This window comes from Alternaria conjuncta (genome assembly GCF_024043145.1).
Source record: "Alternaria conjuncta strain BMP 0040 chromosome Unknown scaffold_6, whole genome shotgun sequence".
Classification (NCBI taxonomy): Eukaryota; Fungi; Ascomycota; class Dothideomycetes; order Pleosporales; family Pleosporaceae; genus Alternaria; species Alternaria conjuncta.
The window spans coordinates 1010672-1027067 of NW_026250095.1; the positions used below are offsets into that span (position 1 = coordinate 1010672).

At 24.5% G+C, this 16396-nt stretch overlaps 1 protein-coding gene across 1 annotated transcript; it reads left to right on the top strand.

Annotated features, from left to right (window-relative positions):
- Window positions 1–615: 615 nt before the first annotated feature.
- On the top strand, window positions 616–1803 carry J4E85_004745 (uncharacterized protein; the record flags this gene model as incomplete). Its single annotated transcript, XM_051468998.1, has 3 exons — window positions 616–1124; window positions 1193–1349; window positions 1399–1803. The coding sequence occupies 3 exons, from the start codon at window positions 616–618 to the stop codon at window positions 1801–1803; spliced, it is 1071 nt and encodes a 356-aa protein (XP_051327213.1).
- Between the last annotated feature and the right edge of the window lie 14593 nt (window positions 1804–16396).

Genomic DNA, 16396 nt, shown 5'->3' on the forward strand with positions numbered 1-16396 from the left:
TGACGTCTCGCCCCTGCTTATGTGGCGCATACTCGTTTCCCAAGCATGATCATCGTACCAATCTCAAAACTCGGTTTCAACAACGACTCAAGCATTATCGATCTGGTATTCTCACGGGTCACCTTTAGAGGCCTCGTTCAGTAGGCTGTAACTGCGGATTATCTTCCTCCGTTAGCCTTTCTCGGGATTTGATCTCACAAGGGCTCCTGATGTCCTAGTCTTCATCATTGGCCGGACACCAGATCTCATTCGGATGCTCAGTCATGCGCCATCGAGAAGTCCATCCCCAGCTTGATCTGCTCTTCGCATAGAGCTTTCCGACACACTTCTTCGCTCCCCACAGCGATATCCCGGCCCGTTCATCTATTAGATTGCTCAGAGCTCAAGAGCCGAACAACATCCGGTGGTACGGGCACTCGCACGGAGAAACTACCATCTCAGATAATACTTGCACCAATGGTAGAATTTCTCAGATTACTCCATGCGTATAGTCTGTAGGATGACACCTGCTTGCGGGGCGCAACGGTCCCACCGTACAAGCTTTCATAAAGCTTGAGTATCTTAGCTTTTCTCCACTGTTCCTTACTCTACAGGACTCTGTTCGAAGTCGAAAAAATGATTCAGCTCGCTTTACTTCATCTATGGCTTCTGCTCGTACCAGCACTTGCTGGTATGACCAAGACCGGCACACTCTGCACCGTCACTCCGTCCGGCACCAAGGATGACAGCCCTTCCATCATGGACGCCTTCAAGCAATGTGGCCAGAACGGTCAGATTGAGATAACGACAGGTGACTACACCATCGCCAAAGTTATGGACGTCCTGGACCTTAAGAACTGTGACATCTCCATCCGTGGCAAACTGACTTGGAGCGACGACATCCAATACTGGGTACGCAACAGCGTTAGTGTGACATATTCTCAACGAAGTACAGCATTCCGGCTTGGCGGTGAGAACTTCACTCTGCAAGGTCACGGTGAAGCACTCTTCTTTGGCAATGGGCAGAAGTGGTACGACGTGAACCGTGATGGGAGCAACATGGCCGGTAGGCCCATCAGTCTGACACTCTGGCATGCGAAGAACGTATGGATTGATGGAATTACTTGGAGGCAGTCCCAGTTCTGGTATGTCTCTCCAACGACATGAGGAACCATACTTACCGGTCGTGAGCCCATCGCTAACCGCACAACAGGCATACATTCGTCGCCTACTCGCAGAACATCACGATGACAAACCTTGACATGAACGCCACTTCATCCTCCCAGTGGGGTACCGTCAATACAGATGGCTTCGATAGCTGGAACTCCCAAGATATTGTGCTCAAAAATTGGGTGGTGACGTGCGGCGATGTAAGTTCTCATCGATCTCGCGTCTGTGCTATACCTAATCTGTTCGGAGGACTGCATATCGGTTAAAGGCAACAGCAAAAACATCCATGTTAAGAACGCCACCTGCTACGAGTCTGGCGCCATGGTGATTGGCTCAATGGGCAATCCCACGAACGTTCCCGAGACGGTGGACAACGTACTCTTCGAGGACATTACTGCCATTCATAGTTCCAACGCGGCCTGGATCAAGACATACCCTGGCCAAGGCCATGTTAAGAACGTCACCTTCCGCAACATCAAGTTTCAGGACGTCAACCAGCCTATATACGTCTCCCCGTGTATCTACAGCTACCAGAATTGCGATTCGAGCCGCTTGAAGATTAGCGACATTACCTGGGAAAACATCACTGGTACATCGAGATACAACGTGGCCGCGGGTATTTACTGCAGTCGCGGCGCACCTTGTGTAGAATAAGAAGAGATGTAATTGTTCTATAGAAGAGAGAGAAAGCTCTATATATAAATAATACTAAAGCAATAGTGCCTTGTGCCTAATTTTGCAGACTCTATTTAATAAAAAGACGTTAAAAAACGCTTAGCTATTAGTTTTAGAACTACTAGTAGATTTTAATAAACTTAGAGTATATTACTATTAGTACTAAGACTTCTAACTAATATTACTCTTATTTATATAACTTCTAGAAGCTTAAATAGTAATTAAGAACTATATAATATAGTAGTAACGTAAATACTATAATAGCTTTATAGTATATATTCTTTAATAACTATAATATAATAACTATTCTTTTATAGTCTAGGTATTAATAGAACTTATAGTAGTTTATTATATCTACTATTTAGTAAATAGTATCTTACTATATAAAATAAGCTATAAATACTATATTTTTATTATTTTAGCTTTTATTATCTTTATAAAGTATTTTAGCTAAAGCGTTTCTTTACTAAAGTATAGTATTTTTAAAAGCTAGAGAGAGCTATAAACTTAATATTAATCTTACTTTATATATTTAGTTATAAATATAAATAGTATAAGTAATTAAGTATATTTTAGTAAGATTATAAATAGAATACTCTTTTTATTACTTTAAAAGTAGACTATATTTACTAAAAAGCTTATATATCTTACTAATAAGCTTCTTAAAAGTAAAACTAAAAAAGAAAATAATAAAAAGTTTTACGCTAGTTATATATATAATAGAAATAATAGAAATAGAGGTAAAAGAAATAAATATAATAAAGATAAGTATAATAGAAATAGGTATAATAGAAATATTAATAGGCCTAGCGTATAGCTTTATACTAGTAAAGTAGCTCTTTAGAGTACTTATAATAGTCTTTAGTATAGTATAAATAAGATAGTTTATAATAGCTTCTATAATAGCTTCTAGAATAATAATCTTAAGAGAATTTATAAAGTAGCGCGTTTAAGAGAAAAGTAATTAATTAATAATAAAGAGGCTTAATTAAGCTTTAGTATATAAGATAATATAACTAGTAATAAAATTAGCTTTAAATAGACTTACTAATACTAAAAGAACTTATAAAAGAAGTATAAGTAGAGATATAGTTAGAGCTTATTTAGTGTACTAGTATAGCTTTAGTATTAGATTTAAGCTACTATTTATATTTTTAATAAGTTTTTAGATCTCTAATTTATTATAAGTAGTAGAATAAAAATAGAGAGTATATATATAGTAGAAGTATAATTTTACTTACTAAAAAATTTAGTATTTTATTACTTTATAATTTATAGCTCTATTAGTTATAAGCTATTAAGAATATATAATTATATTATAATTCTTTTTACTATAAATAAACGTTAGTATTTATAGAATAGTTGCTTTACTACTCTAAATTTTAAAAGCTTTAACTATACTAGAAGTAGTAGCACTAAGAATCTAAGCCTTAGTTTACTTAACGCCTATACCTCTAAATATAAGATTTTAACTTTTTTAGAAATACGTTTTTTTATATACTAGTAATAGACTTTACTTTTTTTAGACTAGTTTACGCTATAGAATTAGTTTACTAATAAATACTAAAGTAACGCTAGTACTAGTATAAGTAAATTATATAATAAAATTCTAACTAATAGCCTTTTTAGAACTTATTATAAAGTAAATATATAAAAAAAATAAAAAAAAAAAAAAAAGAAAGAACTAGCTACTAAGCATAAAACTACTTTAAAGTATTATACTATAGTAAAAGTAGTCTACGTTAAAGTTATAAGTATTACTTAGCTACTTACTATAGTAAAGCTACTATATATAGCTATTTTTATTTTTATATAATATAGTTTACTTAAAATATAAGTTAGTCTAGATACTACTAAATAAAGTAATAAGCTTCTTTTTCTTATAATTCTTAAGCTTTTTTTAGTATATCTAGTATAAATAGAAGTTTATATATTTATTTTATACCTTTTTATACTTTAAAGTTATACTAAAGTTAATAGTAAGCTACTTAAAAGTAAAAGCTTCTATATAGTTAGTATTTTTATATAAGTTTTAAAAAAAGAAATACTATAATATAATATTTTTATTAATATTAGATATATAAAGTAGAAGTAGTTATATATAGATAAAAGTATATATAGATAAAAGTATCTATATAGTTAGTATTTTTATAGAAGTCTTAGAGAAAAATAGTTTATAAAGTAATATTTCTACTCTTATTAAATATATAGGCTTATAGTAAATATATAAATATACTAAAAGTAAGCTAAGTAGAATACTATAGAATAAAGCTAAGAGTTTAGTAAATAGCTTTAAACTTTATTAAATTAAGTAGCTTTATAAGTATATTAGTAGAATTATTTTTACTACTAATCTACTTAATTAATATAGTACTATTCTAGATATAGTCTTAGAGAAAGTAGTAGTATATATTAATATACTTACTATAGTAGTAAAACTTAGAATTCTTAGAAAGTTTAATTATAAACTAATTATTAATATAAATTAGAATAGTAGAAAAATAAATACTAAGACTTAAATTATTAATAAAGTCTTTAAGCTAGATAGCTTTCTTAATAGCTTTATCTAAAGTAATATATTTAGCTTTATAAGTAGATTATATAATAACTTTTTATTTAGTAAAAGCTTAGAAAATAAAGCTATTAGCTAGTGTAAATATATAGCTAGTAGTAAAGTAATATAAGTTTTTATATTCTACTTAGTCTATATCTATATACTTAATAAGGTATAGTTTCTATCTAGAATATATTATACTAATATCTTATATTCTCTTAATATAAAAGTAGGCGTAAGTAATACTATTAAAATACTTCTAGAAAGAGTTTATATTATAATATTTATAGAGAAAAGTAGTATAAATAAAGTTAATATAAGTTATAGTAAGTATATAGTTAAGTAAACTAAATATTTAAAGGTAATACTTTTTAAATAATAAAGTAGTATCTTTATTATTATTAGAAGTTTATATAAGCTTTAACTAATAGTTATAAAAAGTATTAGTAATAAAAAGATTACTAAGGTTATACTAATCTAGTATATAATAGATATACTCTACTTAGTAAATCTTTATAGTACTATAAGTATACTTAATATATATTTTTAAGTATAGCGCGTTTAGATTTTTAGAAGTAATAATAAATACTATAGTAAGTTAGGCTTTAAATAGATTAATAATATTATTATATAAAGTATAGATATAAATATTATTAATATATATAAAAATAATAATTATATCTATAATATATATATAGATATAAGAATTATAGAGTAAAGTTTAAAAGCTAATATCTATTAGCTTCTTAGTAAGTATCTAATACTATATTTAGAGAAACTAGATAAGTCTATAAAGAGACTTTCTTAGTAACTAAGTATACCTCTTAGAAAGTACTATAAAAGAAAGTAGTATATAGTATACTTACTTCTTAAGTTTAGTATTAAGAAATGCTATATAAATATCTATTTATAATATTTTCTACTTAAAAAGTATATATAAAGTAAGTAATATCTAAATAGATATAGACTTAGCTATTAAAGAGAACTTCTTATTATAATTAATACTAGGCTACTATTAGAAATCTTAGATAACTATATAAGTCTTAAACTTTATAATATTACTAGTAGAGATAAGTTTAGCTTTATAAATAAATTTAGATAAGATAGCTTTAGTACTATAAAATAATAGAATAACTTTATAAATATTTTTAGTAAGAAGAAAATTTAGCTTAGTATTAGTAGCCTAGTACTAGTCTTTTACTTAAAGTATTATTATAGTCTTTTTATAAAAATATAGTTTTTATAAAACTAGTATAGAAATAAAAGTATATAGTGTAGGTAAGTTATTATCTAATAGTAGGTTTTAATACTAGAGTATAGTATAGATAGAACTATTATTAGAGCGTACTATACTAGTGTATAAGGTATTCTTATATAAATTAGATCTTTAATAACCTAAGAATTACTTAAAGAAAGAACGTTTTTTAATAAAAGCTCTTTAGAATTATCTTATTATCTATAATTTTATCTTTTACTTATACTTTTTAGTATTAGACTCTTATATAATACTTTAGATAATAGAATTTCTTTATAATAGAACTCTTTTCTACTAAACTAACGTTTATATACTTTCTTACTTATACTAACTACTTTATATTCTTATAGTAATATATCTTTATACTTTCTAATACCTATATAAATAGTAAAGCCTATAAAGATATATTTTACTATATAGTATAAGAAGTAGTTAGTATATATTAATATAACGTATATAGTAATAATAACTATAATAAATATAATAAGTATAAACTTAGCTCTTTTCTTTAAGTTAGCTAGAACTATAATAGTAGTTATATTTAGGCTAACTATATTCTTACTACTAAGTAATATTAGATAAGATAATTACGTAGATAAGGTAACTACTTAGAAATACTAGAAAATAGTAATTTAACTAATACCTAGAATAGTAATATTAGAAGTATAATAAAATACTAGGCTAACTAGGTTAATATAATACTATAATAGTATATTTAAAATATATACTAGTGTAGAACTATAGTTTAATAGAACTAATAACTTAATAAAGTATTATAGTAAGTAAAACGCTAAGCTATACTAACTATAAAGGTATTTAGAAAGTATTCTCTACTATTAGACAAAGTATATTAAACTCTATTAAGTATTTAGAACTTATTTTTTAATTATATAATCTCTATAGTATAATATCTATTTAGTATTTAAGCTATTAAGTAAAGAAGTATTAGCTTCTTTATAAGTTATTTAAAACTATAATAGCTACTAAAAAAATAAAAAAAGTATAAGGCGTTAAAAGATCTAGTAATTCTCTCTCTTAAGTATTTATCTACTACTTCTTTAACTACTTTAATACTAAAGACACTAATCTCTAAAACTATTTCTAAAGTAGAGAGTATATTATTATTTATAATAGTAACTAATAGTATAGTCTTTATAGTTTACTCTAGATATACTACTTTAGTCTTTACTAGTAATAACGTTACTAAGTTTCTTAAAGACTATAACTAATAAGCTAATAATAGAGGCCTTTCTAATAAAATAAGAGTCTCTATTTTTCTAAATTATATTAGTAATAAGAATTACTCTATAGCTTATATTATTAAGCTTTTTACTAGTTATAAAAAAAAGAACTAAGCTAAGCTTAAGGTAAATATAAAGAAATACTAAATAGATAAGAATACTACTATTAAAATAAGTAAGTACTTATACTTATAAGCTTTTATTTATAAGTATATAAATAATCTATCTAGTCTTACTAAGTATTATACTTACTTTTATATAATAGTAGAAGCTTATATTACTAATAAGTAAGTTCTATAAAAGAAACTTAGCTTTCTCTTCTACTATAGACTTCTAAAGTATAATAAGTAAATAGTTACTTTTATAATACTTAACACTTTTAAAAGTAATAATTAGACTAAGTACTATATAGATAAGATCTATACCTTTCTTAAGAAATACTATAAAAAGAATAATACTATTAATAATATATATACCTAAAAACGTAGTAGTATAGATACTAAAATAAAATATATTATACTTACTAATAAGCGCGCTACTTTTAACTTAGAGAAGGTAAAGAGCGTTATTACTAATCTTAAGAAGTAATAGAAAAAGTAAGAATTTTTACTTTTTTCTAATATAGATTCTAAGGTAGAATAACTTATAACTTTACTAAATAGACTAAGGCTTAATATAGATATAGTTTATTCTTTTATAGTTTACTTATTAGTTACTCTAATCTTTAAGAACTTTTATAATACTTTATACTTTATAAACTATATAACTAAGAAAAAGCTCTTTATTAAGAGAAATAATAGTTTTTTTATTACTAAAGTGCTTAGAAATATAGCTTCTAAGAGAAGAACTATTTAGTATAAAAAGGCTAAGTATACTAATACTTACTATATATATAATAAGAAGAGTTATAAGATTACTAATTATAAACTTTATAATAACTTTTATAATCTAAGTTAGATTAGTTACTATTAGAATAGTAAGCGTAAGTAAGAAATATACTATTTTAGCCTACTCTATAATTACTTTAACTAAATCTTTAGTACTTCTTTATTAATTTATAAGCTTAAATAGCTTAGGTTTAAGATTAAGAAGTATTTTAACGTTACTAATAATATAATAGAATAGCTTATATCTAGTATTCTTTCTAAGAAGTTTAAGAGAAACTCTTACTTTAAGTATATTCTTAAGTAATTAAACTTAGCTAATATAATTACTTACTTAGACTATTACGTAGGTTATAAGAATACTTAATAGTAGTTTATCTAGTTTTAGAAAAGTATTAAGTACTCTAAGAAGACCTAGCTACTTAATAATATTAATTCTAATAGTATTATTATTAGTAGTAAGAATACTACGTTTCTTTATAGCGCTAAAAGTAATACTATTAGACGCCTAAATAAAAGTATTCTTAATAACCTTAATTAAGTTTATAATAGCTATATTAAGAAGAGAAATAAACTCTCTAAGTAATCTTAAAGCTTTTAGCTATTACTTAAAAAGAATATAATTAGATAGGTTTCTAACTTATAAGCGTTAGACACTACTATAATACTAAAGAATAGTTAGTTAAAGTAGCTATTTCTTCTATAAGCTTCTAACACACTATTTATAGTTATACGTCTACCTACTAATATTTATATTAATAATAGTATATTAGCTAATTTTAGATATTTATTATAAGGCTATAAGAAGAAGGTAGTTAAGTTCTTAGATACTTTTTCTAATCTAGAACTTAAGAAGCTTATTAAAGAGTAACCTAATTATATTATAATAGCTCTTCTAAGTTAGAAAGTATAAGAAGTAATAGTTTCTAATTTAATTAGTTAGAATAATATTACTAATTAATTACGTAATCTTCTAAAGAAGAATAGTATTAGTATAGATAGTATTAGAATAGTAAATAGCTTTAAGGCTAGCTATACTATAGATTTTAGGTAGACTTTATTTTTATCTTAAATCTATACGCTTTTCTATATATCTATACTCTACTATTACTTCTTCTATAAATATTTATTATAACTTCTACTAACTATATAGTTATATTAATATAATATCTATACCTTCTATAATACTATTAATATATACTACTTAAATATATAAACTTAATATAAAGTTACTAGTTATAGTAACTCTTAGAGTAATACTCTTAACTATATACCTACTAAGATAGTATATAGAGTATAGTAACACACTAGGCGCGCGTTTATATAAATAGACTTACTAAAGACCTAGATTTATATTTATAGTAATTTTATTAAATACCTTATTAATATAAGCGTATAGATAAATATTCTTTGCTTTAGCGCAGCGCGCGCGCTAAAGATACTATATAAATACTAAATATAGAAGCTTAGTAATCTACTATAAGAAGTTACTTCTACTAATAGTAGCTATAAGCTATTTATTAGTACTATATTTAATATCTCTATACGTATTAGTACTATAGTTATTTACACTATCTTCTATATTATTATAAACCTTATACGCTTAGCTATACTTAAAGAACTATAGTATATAGTGTTATATATTAGAATATAATATAACGCGTTTAGTAGAGTATAATATTATATTTAGTCTAAAGATAGAACTAAGTTAGTTTTCTTTATTACCTTAGACTCTAAGTCTATATATCTATTCTCTACTATAGACTATAAATATAAAGATAAGAATAATAATACTATAGAATATATATAAGTTAGTACTATAACTAACTTAACTTTAAAGCTACTTTAAAATTCTTCTACTATTTAGTACTTATACTAAAAAGCGTAGTGTAATTTAATATATAGTTTTAGATAATATAATATACTATTTCTAGTAAGTATCTAATAAATATAAAGAAGATAGATATGCTTTCTCTTTAATAATAGCGTAGAAGTACTTTAGATAAATAAGAATACTAAGCTAATTATTTAGTATAAGTAGAAGCTTACTAAGTATACTATTATATATAAGATTAACTATAAGAAAATACTTAATTACGCGCGTAGAACTTATTAGTAACTAGAAGTTACTATCTTATATAAGACTATAGATAAGAAAGTTTAACTTATTAATATTTCTTAAGTAGATAAGCTAATAGAGTTTAGATAAAAAGACTAAAAGAAGTAAGCTATTTAGTGTTAATAACTTTACCTATCTATTTATAAACTAGACCTAAAACTTTATAATAATATCTTTAAACTATAATACGCTATATTTTTATAAGAAACTTACTTTATACTTAAAAGACTAGCTAACCTTTATATTAGATTATAAGTTATATAAGAAAAAAGAAATCTTTTTATCTAGATACTCTATAATAAAGAAGTAGCTTTATTATAGAAATTTACTAAATTTAGTAGAATATACTCTAACGTATACTTACTATATAAAATCTATATAGTTAAATATAAAGCTTAGTAAGTATAAGACTTTACTATTTCTAAGAAGCTTAAGTAGGTTATAGTTAATATAGCTAATACTTACCTTAATAGAGGTATCTAGAAACACTATAATAGTTAGTATTATAACCTATAGTACCTAGTTTCTAAGAAAAATAGAGAAGCTTAGTAGATTTCTAATATATAAAAGATTAATGCTATTAGTATACGTAACGTAAACCTACTACTAATAGTAGATAAGTTTTCTAAACACTTTACTAGATATTTTATTAACTTTTTTATAGATCTCTATTTTAGTTATAATTAGATTACTCTTTATACTATAAGCTAGAACATAATAGCCTTTTAGATACTAGTTAGTTTTTTTTATTTATATACTATAGTTATAAAGATAACTAACTTAGTTATAGTATTCTAGCGTGTTATAATAAAAAATTTTAAAAACTATTAGCTAAACACTATAGTATTTATTAATAATATTACTTATAGAAGTTCTAAGATAGACTATAGTAGTAAGATAGCTATATCTAGTATTTATTACTATATTTATAAATATATTCTTTAACTTAACTATATTCTTATAGACGTTAAGCGCGTAGAAAAGATAGTCTTTAGTAAGAAGTGCTACTTTTTTATAGAGCGCCTAGAGGTTATTAGCTATAAGATTAGCTCTAAAGAATATTATTCTAATAGTAAGAAAGTTTAGAAGCTTTTAGATTAGCTATCTTACTATAATATATGTAATATTTACTCTTTTTTTAGGCTATATATCTACTACTATATCTAGGTAAAAGAATTTACTACTATTACTAAGCTTCTCTTCTATCTACTTTGTAGAGATATAAAGTATAAGTAGAGTTTAGATTAGAATTAAGTAATATATATACTTAAATACGCTATATACTTAGCACTAGCGCTAGTAAGCTTTAACTACTTAGATATATTAAAGTATAAGGTTTTTTTTATAACTAATACTAGTTAGAATAGAAAAGAAGCTTACTTTAAGTAGCTATAAGCTAATAGTAGACGCTACTCTATTTAATTTAAAAGTACACTCTAGTTAGTAAGAGAACATCTTTAGTATTCTACTAAGTTAAAATATAAGATAGTGCTATAGGCTTTAAAGAAGTTTTGTATATATTTATATAGTATATACTTTACTATTAAAACTAATATAGTAATACTTATTATCTAGCTTAATTACTTTTCTACTAATAACCTAGAATTAGTTATAAATTAGTAGATCTCTACTATTTTTCTTTAGAACTTTAATATTATCTATATCTCTAGAAAAAAGAACGTTATTATAAACGCTCTTTCTTACTACTCTAAACCTAATAATTAGATTCTACTAAAAGAATCTAAGAATAATCTTAAAGAGTTTATTAACTATATAATTAGAAGTATAAAAGAAAAGCTACTACCTATTAGAGCGTTCTAGGTACTTAAGTATAAGTATACTAAATAATCTAAGTAGATTACCTAGTTTTTTATTAACCTTAAAGTTTCTAAAAGTATAATACTAAAAGAGCTTTATATATAGAAGAAGAGAGCTCTAAACTTCTTTATGCGTAATTGCGCGCTCTTCTATAAAACTTTAAGAAATATAGCTATATACTACGTTATTAATAATACTAATATCTACTTATAAACTATATAGTTAATATATAAAACTATTAGCTATTAAGAAACTAATACTATATACTTTATACTTTTCTAATATTACTAGTAGTCTAATATATATAAAGACGTTTAAGAAAGAATTTAGCGTTGTTCTAAATACTAGCTTTACTTCTCTAAGAGAAGAGTTAATATATTAACTAATACGTATAGCTTTATAATTTAGAAGTTAGTTATAATTAATATAGTTTATATATCTTACTACTAAGGTAAGAAGTATTTTATTATTACTAGAGAATACTTAAGTAGATAGCTAGAGGCTAGAGCACTTTCTAATAATAAGTCTAGTACTATTACTAAGTTTATTTATAAGAATATTATCTATTAATAGAGTATAATACGTAAGCTCTTAGTTAATAGTAGACTAGACTTTACTAAGATAGTAAAGTATCTTATAGCTAACTATAAGATTAAGCGTATCTAGTTATTCTTATATAACCTATAGTCTATAAATAAGATTAAGAGTAGATATAAGCCTATTATTAATACTCTTACTAAGCTATTAAGTTTATAAGTAAATAACTTACTTACTATTTTTCTTACTAACTATATTTCTACTTAGTCTTAGATAGGCTATTTACTATACTAGTTAATTACTAGTTAAAATCTAGTTCTGCTATTAGAATTAGAGCTTCTAATATAGTAGACTTTTCTATTTTAAGAAGTAAAGAATTATATATAACTTCTAGTAATACGCGTAATATAACTAGACCTTTAGAATTAATTTACTAAGAATACTATTACTTATACTAATTAATTACGTTAAGCTAAGAAGAATTATTAAAATAATACTAAGAAAATATACTATAAGAAGCTTTAACTTAGTAACCTAGTTCTTCTATAAAACTCTATATAGAAGATTAATATATCTAGAGATAAGAAGCTTAATACTAGGTAGATAGGTCTCTATTATATTTAATAACTATAGCTAGAGTAAGACACTTACTAGATAGAGAATCTTAATAGAACTCTACTTCTATATACTATTTCTAGTAAGAGGCTAAAGCTTTTTTACTAATAAATACTAGAAAATATTACTAAGTAATATTATAGCTAGATAAAGCTCTATAACCTAGATAACTAGAAGAATACTAACGTTTCTACTAATATACTAGCTAGCTCTAGTAATAATAATAAGAAAGATAGCTAGAATATCTTTTTCTAACTATAACTTAAGAAAGAGAAAGTAAGTAATGCTCTAAGACTTATTAGCTAGCTAAGTATTCTTCTAAAGCTTATTAGTTAGCTAAGTATAGTTATTACTAAGCGCTTTATAAAAGAAGAATAAAGAGTATTTAGACTAGACTTTATTCTCTTCTCTAATTTTAATATATTATTAGTATTAGATAGAGAAAGAGCTTAGGCTATAAAATAGCCTTTACTTAAGAAAAAGAAAAGAAAGTCTACTATAGGCTTTCTTATCTAAAAGCCTTTTTAATAATATATAGTTTACTATTACTAAGTATTTAAAGTATACTTCTTTAGTTTCTTTTTATTTCTTTCTCTTCTATTACGTTAACTATACTATAAAGAATCTTAATATTATAAATATATATAAACTTTATTAGTTTTATAGAGAAGTATTTTATAAGTTCTACTAAAACTAAAGAAATAGCGCTTTTCTTACTTTTAACCTTAATTTATTCTAGCTTTTTTTTTACTATACTTATACCTTAATAGTAATAATAAGTCTCTACTTATTATACTTTCTTTCTAGCTTCTATTAACTTTTACTACTACTAGTAAGAGAAGCGTTTAACTTCTTTATAGTTTTAAACTATACTAAATAAATATATTATAGACTATAAGATAAGTAGTAATAAAGATAGTATAGCGCTTATAGTAGCGTTTAGTTAGAAGCTACTACTAGAGTCTAAGGTAAACGCTGCTCTAAGTACTTTCTACTATCTTTAACTTCTCTACTATAATATTAATACTAGATAATATAAATAAAGAGTTTACTATATATAGTAATACCTTTTCTTATAAGCGCTAAGTAGTATATATTTAAATACTCTTAGTAGAGTATAAGTACTATAAATTTTAAGATAAAGTAAAGAAAATAGCTACTACTATTCTTACTATCTTACTATATCTTATCTTATATTAGATTCTTTACTACTAGTTTACTAGACTATAAAGTTATATAACTACTAAGGCGTTACCTTTACCTAGTAATAACTACCTAGACTTAGTTAATTTACTATTTTAAGCTTTTTAAGCTACTTAAATTAAAGCTTAGAATAGTAATTTCTAGTTATATTAGCCTACCTATAGTTAGGTCTCTAGAAAGTAACTACTACTAAGTAGATAAGAATGTATTTATTCTACTACTATCTTAATACACTTAGAATGTCTAAAGAGTATAGTAGCTATAACTCTATATATAATAACTAGCTATAACTCTATATATAACTATCTAGAAACTACTATAATAACTATAACTATTTTATCTTTAGTAACTAATACTCTATTACTTCTATACACTCTTAGAGGTAATAAGAAAGAGAGCTATAAGTATTATAGCTCTTTTCTAACTTTAATATTAGAAATACTAGTGCTAATTATAATAAGTATTACTTTTTTAACTATTCTATTTAGCTTTAAACTCTTTTTAAACTATATTTATATAGTTATTATAGTCTTTTAGCTATAATTCTAATAATTACAGGCTATAATAGTTCTAATATATAGATTTTAGATAGGTTAGAATTTTACCTAAAATCTAGTTATTACTACTATAATAATACAACGCTATCTATTTACTAATACTATTATATGCGTAAGAATACTACTAAGTATAATAGCTAATTACGTAATTAATTACTTTATCTTTACTATAATTTTACTTTCTAACTTTATCTATTAATATTATAATATTATAATACTATAATAGATAGAAGTCTTTTAATTATATATATATATATACCTTTCTTTAGCTATTACTTCTTTTTTCTTTTTTTAACTTTCTTAATCTTTTCTTCTTACTTCTATATACTATAGTTACCTCTTAGAAGTAGACTATATTTTCTTTTTTTTTCTAGTTAGCTAATCTTCTATATATTATACCTTAATAATTATAGTAATAACTATAATTACTACGCCTAGTGTAAAAAAGTATAATAAGCCTATAGGCTATCTAAACTTTCTTTATAACTTTTAGTTACTATTAACTTTATATATAAAAGCGCGCGCTTAGTCTACTATATTTATAACTAATTCTATAAATAAGCGTATAAGCGCAACTATATATATATATATAAGCTTAGTACTATTAGTTCTATACTATAAGCTAGTCTAGTAAGAGTTTCTTTATAAAAGCTAGTTTAGAATTACTAAAGAAAAATACCTACGCTACTAGAGGCTTAGTAGAAGATAGCTAGTAATAAGAATAAAGGTAAGAGTAAAGCTATAGATACTAGAAAGTTAACTTTCTTTTATAGCTAAGGCTTTTTTTTATAAGAAACTTTTTCTTAGAAAAATCTATCTTTTAAGCTCTATATACTTAGTCTAACTAAGAATTTTACTACTTTAAGTATCTATAGTTAAGCTTTAGAAAGTAACGCTAGCTCTTTCTTTACTACTTTATTTAGTTTACGTCTAAAAAAAAATACTTTTATAATTATCTAGGCTTTATATACTAAAGCTAAGAACTAAGTTCTTACCTTAGCCTAGAACTAGAATCTCTAGAATTTAAATATTAATAGTAAGATAATAGAGTTTATTACTAGTCTTAAATAGTAGTCTTCTAAGTAATAGAAGGTTATTCTTAATACTTTTATAACTAATGTAACCTTTCTATTTAACTAGATTACTAACTTTATTCTTAAAGTATTTAATATAGTTAAGGCGCTACTAGAGCTTATAGATAAGTATAGTAGTGTTAAAGTATTTAATAGCTAGTATTAAGTCTTAAGCTAAGCTAAGAATACTAAAGATAAGTATATTATAGAGCTAACTACTACTACTAAGAGTATTAATATATTAGAGCCTAGTCTTATAAGCTACGTCTCTTACTTTTTAAGTAAGATTCTATATAACTACTAAGCTATATCTAATATATAGTTCTATCTTAGGTATCTAGATATTAGTAACGTAGCTCTTTTCTTAGTCTAAGTAGTAGCTATTTATATTTATACTCTACGTAAAAGCACTAAGACTAATATTATTATATAAAACTAAACTACCTTAAAAGATTCTATTAAGGTAACTATTTAGTTTACTAAGAAAAATCTACTTTCTAAGATACTATCTCTTTTAAAGTACTTTATTAAAGTATTAAAAAAGAACTATAAGAAGTATAGTATAACGCTAGGTATACTTAGTCTTACTACTAGAAATATTATAGTTTCTTTTACTTATAAGTATAAGAAAGATAGTACTTATAATAGTTAATATAAGTTTTAGTAATATATCTTTCTATATATAGCTAATAGATATTCTAATAAGAACTACTAGA